Below are 7,554 nucleotides of genomic sequence, written 5' to 3'. Positions count from 1 at the left end.
ATTCCTAAATAATTATGATTGGAACAACCAACATTTTTTAACATAAATCCATTTGGTATAGTTGCTAAAGATGGTATGAAGAAGTTCGTTCTTTTTCTGTTTGATACAATACTTCACTTGGGTCCTTTCCCTTCCATTGTGGATCAATTGTTGGGTGCCATTACAAGAATGAAGCATTACTCCGTAGTCATAAAAAGAATAATGTCCCAAATGTGAAGAAAGCATGTATTATACAACACCAACAACAGCCTTTATAATAATAAGGAATATCTTAATTTTTTATTCATTTTTGCAGGAAACCTGTGGAACCTATGGTATTTCAGGGGAGAAAGAAAAAAGTTAAGGGAATAAGCATCAATATTAAAGCTGCAATGGCCTTCTGATGAAATTTTCTTTGCACTTGCTTGGAAGCCAAGCCTTTAGTAAGCATCAACCAAAGTTTACACCTTTTCTCAAATACCCATCATGGGTTTAAGAATATCATACAAAACCAATATTCCACCTTTACATCAGATTAAAAAAAAAAAAAAAAGGGGGGGAGAAGGGAAAAGAAAAAGGAAAAGGAAATCTTAAACACTTTGACACACAGAATGAAGAATCAACTGTCCATCAACAGCTATAAACGAACCCCAAATCAGAGAAACAAAAGACATATTGCCGTTCACAGGTCACACCACCTGCCCAAAAAAAGATGCAAAATTGTCAAAAGCTTAGCCCATAATTAGAGGAAAAAGGCAGTCACTTAAGGGTTAAGTCACAATTATTAAGATGAAATACAAGAAGTATAGTGCAGGTAACGTCAAGATCACGCGGGGCCTATGCATTAAACGCTGTTTATGACTATGAGTCTTACCATAACCCAAACTCACAGCCAACCCCATGACTCATGACTCATGAGTCATGAGTGAGAGAGTGACATTTGGGGCCTCTCTGCTTTTGTTTTTACTTTTACAAATACATTAACAAATCATCTACTTCTTACCACAAAAGAAGTTGTTAATTCACATTTTAATCATTAGAGCTTACCCACCATCCTATACAAAAAGAGTAAACGTGTACATATATATATATATATACATAGAAAATAATACATCCATCTAAAACGTTTTATCTTGTATATATAGAAAGCAACTCATCCATACATGGTCTTGAACTCACCCTTGCCGTCTCACCTTATATGTATTTATATTTATAAAAGTGAACATCGCACTAACCGTATGGAGTAATTATTGACGGTATGGAGTAATTATCTTGTATATTCAATTATGCACAAAGAACCCATCAAGTGGAGATTGGGTATTTTAGACAATTAAGTATTATTTAATAGATAATATTATTTTTGTTTTAATAAATCCTTCTTTTAGAAATATTTGATAATTTTCAGTCAAAAATTTAGTTTAGCATTAAAAAAATGGTTATACGAAATATAAAAATAAAACAGAAGCAAAGGAGAGAGAGAAGTGCATGGGCGCTTACAAAGATTGAAGTTCACTTGGTGATAACATAGATAGCATAAAGTATCCCAGGGAGGTAGCCAAAAAGGGTCAGCAACAAACAAATCCAAAACTCGATCTGAATTAATAATCAACCACATGAAAAATGAATAAGAAAAGGAAAAAAAAAATGAAATGAAATGAAATAAAGATAGTGAATGAATTAGGTACCTCGCAACCAAACCTGAGGAAAACACCAAGAGGAGGCAAAAGAATGGCCAAGATGATATCTACGAAGGTAGCAGTTGTCATATTTCTTTTCTTTTTTGTTGGAAAAAGAGTAGTAAATGAAAATTGGTAACTGATGATGATGATGATCCAATGACTTATATTACTTGTGTGTTGTGTTGTGTTGTGTTGTGTGATAGAAGAAAGTGCAAGGAGAAACAGGTGAATATATAGAGTCAGTCACGCGTACGGTTCCCACGTGCTGTCCATGCATTGGATTTGGATTCGTGAAAATGAAATAATCCTATAATTCGTAATATTGGCGGTTCCTTAGTAGTGTTAACAAAGTGTGTAAATTAATAAAGTCTATCACTTTTCTTTTTTTGTTTCGAGATAGGAATCATAATAAATGGAGGAACTACGTGGCAAAGCCAAAGTGTTCCATGTGCCCCTTTTTTCATTCCTATTGGACAACCACTTTTGTTTTTTATTCTTGGCTACTGCTGCCGACATCCTCTTCGCTCCACGCGCCTTTGCAACGTCTCCATCCTATTTTTGGGTTCTAAAAACTTCTAAATATTCAATGCACAAACTCTTATCCTATCTTCTTTTTTGTTTTTTGTAAAAGAGAATACATTGAAATATTCGTCTCATGTTCAGTTAAACAACCTATCATATTATATATTTTATATATAAATGTTACAGGTTTTAAACTTATTTTGTCTAGAGGTGAAGTTTTAGGCTTACTCATGTAAAGTTGAAAACGAAATATTTAATAATTTCATAAGAGAACCATCGAAATATAGTGATAATTTATTAGTATAAATATAGAAAGATATTTTGACTTTTTTATTATTATTGAATTTTATTAAATTTTCAATTAATAACTTCAGTGCAAGTTTGTCAACCTAAAAATAGCACTATCCTAGATTCATTAGTCATAGGCACACAAATTCGATCAACATGGTTGAGCATTTTTTTGCTTCTTATAGTCCACCAATTCCCCGTTAGAAAATGGCTTGAATGAAAGGTGTCAAGCCAAAAATGGATTGAATTAGGAGTGTGCAACCCACCCATTGCAAATATCTCACGTCTAGGTTTGGTTGATTTTAGGGGTTTGTGGTTAATTAGAATGTCAAAATCTTTTTTTATGATGGATCTATTTAGGTGTGGGTTTGTAGATCACAAATTGCCTAACCAATCCGACCCCCCCCCCCCCAACACACACACACACACACACACACAATACGATTTTATTATTTACTCTTTTGTTTATCAATTGAGTTGGGATAGAACTATATAATATTCTACTAACTATAGAATAATAAAACTCATGTTTATTTTGTTTCTTAACTAAGTTGAGATAGAACTATTTGATATCTTATTCTTAATAACTAAATAAAATGTCATTTGATTGGATTAATTGTGCTGGTTTGATGAACTACCAATATAAATTTGTTGTTATTTGTATTGGTTTAAACTATAAAACAATAATAAAATAGTTTGTGTTAGTTTCATGCTAATACTCTAGTTTATTAAGTTATAAGTTTGTTCTTATTTGTGTTGGTAGTAATATTTAATACTCAAGTAAAATGAAATAAAACTTATCCAACCTATGGATCCAACCTGATACAGGTGGGTTGAATTGGGTTGAATTTTTTTTTAACCCGACCTATACACACCCCTAGCTTGAATTGAGTACACTAGCATGTGCACGTAGATTAGCATCACATAGAAATTAACCCAAATCAAATATGGCTCTATTTAGGGGTGTCCAAGCTGACCCGCAAGCTGCCCACCCGACCAAACCGCCCCGGGCTCAAACTAGAAACCATCCAACTCAACTCCAGCAATGGTCGATGGTGAGTCTATATGTCCAAAAACTGAATTCGGTGGGTCGATTAGCGAGTCTTCACATGAAAAACCGAATCCAACTAACCCGACCAAGATTCGCCACTCTCAGACGCAGATCTATCAAGATTTGGCTAGATCTCGACAAGATCCATCAAGATTCGGCCAGTTCTCCTCGTTGGTGTTGCTTCATTGGTTTTGACCGAAACCAACACTGTCCAGCCGACTTGAAACCGAACCAAACCGTGTTTTCCAGCGGTTGGCAGCAGGTTAGATTTCCTGTCGCTCGAAGTGGTTGGGTCGGTTCTGAGTTGGGCACAAACCCGACCCAGGCCGACCCGTGGATAGGCCTAGCTTTGTCTTGTATGGCTAGAAAACCTCTCTCGGCCAACTTGGAGTGTAGCCACCCTATTTGACTACGGAATTGGCGAATTGGTGATTGAAAAAGTACTATAAGCCAAATACTACTTGCGTGTGCCTTCTCTCTTTTGCATGTATCGTCAACATACAAGTTAATATAGGCGTAGCATTAGGCGCATGCCAAGATCAGATTTTCCCTCTTGAAGGTTGTGATTTTGGTGCATTGTCAAGAAGTGGTATCAAATCTCCACCAAATGCATACATGACTTTATTGCATGGATTCACAATAGTGCTTCCCACGCTTTGGTTATTTTGCTCTGTATATATGTGCCTTCATGCGGTATACATAGAAGGTTAGGTGTGGTGTGGCAAAATGTAAGGAGTGAAAGATCAAAAATCTCTTTGAATGAGGCTTTGTGCAAAGATGAGAAAACTTCTCGTTGTTAATGGTTAACCCCCTAACTCTGTATTCAACCTAAGGGTCATCAATGGGCCGGGTCGGGCTGGCCCGGCCCATTTTTACTTGGCCCAAGGGTACAATGGACTGGGCATAATGAGTTATTAACTAGTTAACGGGCCGGGTCGGGCTGGGCCAAAAGAGAAAACCCCAGCCCATGACCCTGCCCATGGGCAATGCCTATTTTGTCTTTAATGGGCTAGGTTACTAAGTTGGGCCTAATGGGCTACCCATGAGATTGTGTTAGCATATTATTTTATTATTTTTAGAAATAAATAATCAATTTTTAATAAGGGAATAATCAATCTAGTTTTTTTAAAAGGAAAGAATCAAAGAATTTAATACTTAATTACAAATTTTTTTATCGTCAAATCTATTTAATTTTTTTTAAATAAGGCTTCAAATAGTTTTTAATTTTTATCTTTAATAAAAAAAATCAAATTGTTAATTCAAATTTGCTAGACTACTAGGAAAATATATATTTAGTAAACTAAGTTTAGCACAATTACTTTAAGTATCTTAGTAGTGAGGAGAGTTTTCTTTGCAAATTCTATTACAATATCTCTAGATCAATCTTTCATACACTTCCTATATATTTTTGTTAAAAATTCTAAGTTATTGGACTGGGCAACGGGTTGGGCCAACGGACTGGGCTACTGGGCTAGCTCACCGGGTGCCCATGGGCATAAAAACTAGCCCACGGCCTAACCCATTGGGCTAGTGGGCTACCCATGGGCCTCAATAACAACGGGCTGGGCCGCCCATTAGCCCGATGGGCTGCCGGGTTTTTGGGTCGGCCCTTGGGCCATGGGCTATTTGATGACCCTTAATTCAACCCCAACCTTTGTACTGATAGTCTGATAGAGAACTTTGTATCTATGTGAGAAAATAATTTGGGTCTATTGAGATTTGGGTATTGTGACTTGTGAAAATATCATTACACCATTTTGTATTTTCTATTTTAGTGAAATTTTGTCATGTGACCACCTGTGGACGTATGCTAAAAGTCAAACCATGTAAATCCTTGGTGTGTATATGTACATATACACACCAAAGATTTACATGGTTATTTTATTTTCTTACCAAGTACTCTTCGTCTTCATTATATATTTATTTTGGGAATCGTTTTCTAAAGTTCATAATATTTTCACAGGAAATACTATTTGGATATATTTTTCCACAATAATTTAGTAATAGAAATTCTGCTATTACAACATTCTCTCCCCTTTTTAAAGGAGACAATTGTTGCTTAAATCTTACATCATCACCAATACATTGAAATATTCGGCTCATGTTAAACAATCATCATCATAAAATAGATATTATGGATTTTAAATTTTATCTTGTATATATTCAAATAAATTTGAAATGCAAATGGACCATAAGGAATGGATAATTGTCATATATACTTGGCATTTAATTCTAATTTTTGACCTTCCATGTGATTTTAGGGTGAGGGCTTAGGCTTACTCATTGAAATTTGAAAATGAATGTTTAATAATTTTATTAGTGGTGAAGAGCCATGTAGATTAATTAATTGGCATATTCTAATGTTTTCAACATAGACATCCATGATTCAAAATCCTCTTCTGCCATTATAACTATCAAAGTAAAAAAGAAAAAATAGTATAAAAATTTATTTTGACAATTTCTATTGGATTTTCTTAAATTTTCAATGATTAACTGTAGTGCACGAATGTCAAACCTAAAAATACATCTATCTATGAGTCATATAGGAGTAATTATTTTCGTAATATATGATAAAACTATTATTATAGGAGTCCTAAAAATAAATCAAATATTTTAGTGTGTGTGTTAAAAATATATACTTAGTATTCTAAAAAAAATCATAAAAGTATCATATATACTTCCATGAACCTAAATGCGAAAGGGCATTTAGATGTTGGCATAGTTATACCATGCACTAATGACTAGCTAACCCACAGATATTAAGCCCCACAAAGCACAAACATCATTTTGTCGTCAAACCCCACCCCTCATACTATAAGTAACCGGTGGCAACAACTATATCACTCATTGAGTCATTGACGTATTGGTAGAGTTACTAGAATATCATTATCAATTATATTATAATTCAAAGTTTGCAAAGAAAGTAACTGGTTTTGGTAAATTGTGTGGCCACCAATTAACTCTCAATATGTAATGATTAATTTTTTTTTTTTTTTCACTTACAAACTTGCAAAGTGTTGTATATGAGTATTTACGGCCAAAATGAGCGTTCCTTTCACTCAAAACGAGTAGCAAAATGTCTCTGTTTTGAAACTTTTTAGCCATATACTCCGGTTTTATACTCAATTTTCTAAAAATTGAGTTTTAATGAAAAACTAAATCTTTAGAAAATCGAGTTATAGACAAAAAAAACTTATATATATATATATATATATATATACATATGAAACTCAAGTTCCATGTAATATTTTGCAAATAACTCGATTTTCATTAGATCAAATTTTTCATTGAAACTCAATTTTTTAAAAATTAAGTTTTAAAATAGGAGTATTTTACTAGATAGTTTCAAAACATAAGTATTTTTTTACTTATTTTGGGCGAAATGAGCAAATGCCCATTTTGGCCTAGTATTTACTAAACTATTAATAAAATATTTGAATATAATTTTGATTGGATGTTTGGCCATAGTTGGTTATGAGTGGGAACAGTAAGGTAATAAGGGAACAATAAGGTTCTAATCCAAATTTATAAGAATAGAAATGAACATAAAAAATTTTGTGAACCTTTAAATTTTCATTTTTTGTTTCATGTTGGGAGTTCTAATTATTTTTACTTCATTGGTATCAGAGCATGGGAAGCACATTTGTTTTCTTGCTATTGGCTTTGCCTCCTTTGGCCGAAACATTGATATATTCCACTTAATTTTTGGTTTATTTATTCAACTAGTCACTGAGCTAAAAGGATAACATTGTTACTGACAATATTGGTTTTTGTTGAAATGTATTATATGAACATAAATGAATTGTAAAATTTTATAGGTCTTTAATAATCCACTTGAGCTCTCCGAAACTTACAAATTACCCCCACATCGAAATCTCATTGTGAAAAAATCTCACCATTACCAAACAGATGTGTTTGTTGGTACTGCATTGGTTGATATGTATGCTAAGTGTGATATGTACCCACCACCACCATCACACCAAACCAATAATAGTCCATTTCCACCTTTACATCAGATTAAAAAAAAAAAAAAAA

The 7,554-nt window shown here is 33.6% G+C and overlaps 1 protein-coding gene across 1 annotated transcript; it reads right to left on the bottom strand.

Moving 5' to 3' along the window:
• Positions 1-360: 360 nt before the first annotated feature.
• LOC112017547 (hydrophobic protein RCI2B) lies at positions 361-1,794 on the bottom strand (the record flags this gene model as incomplete). The annotated part of the gene is given in 3 exon segments (XM_024050010.2): positions 361-677; positions 1,477-1,572; positions 1,665-1,794. Coding segments are annotated over 2 exon segments (165 nt in total). The 3' UTR covers positions 361-677; positions 1,477-1,488.
• Positions 1,795-7,554: the final 5,760 nt, after the last annotated feature.

Source organism: Quercus suber, unplaced genomic scaffold (genome assembly GCF_002906115.3).
Source record: "Quercus suber isolate HL8 unplaced genomic scaffold, Cork oak 2.0 scaffold_321, whole genome shotgun sequence".
NCBI lineage: Eukaryota > Viridiplantae > Streptophyta > Magnoliopsida > Fagales > Fagaceae > Quercus > Quercus suber.
This window is presented reverse-complemented; position numbering and strand designations above follow the sequence as displayed.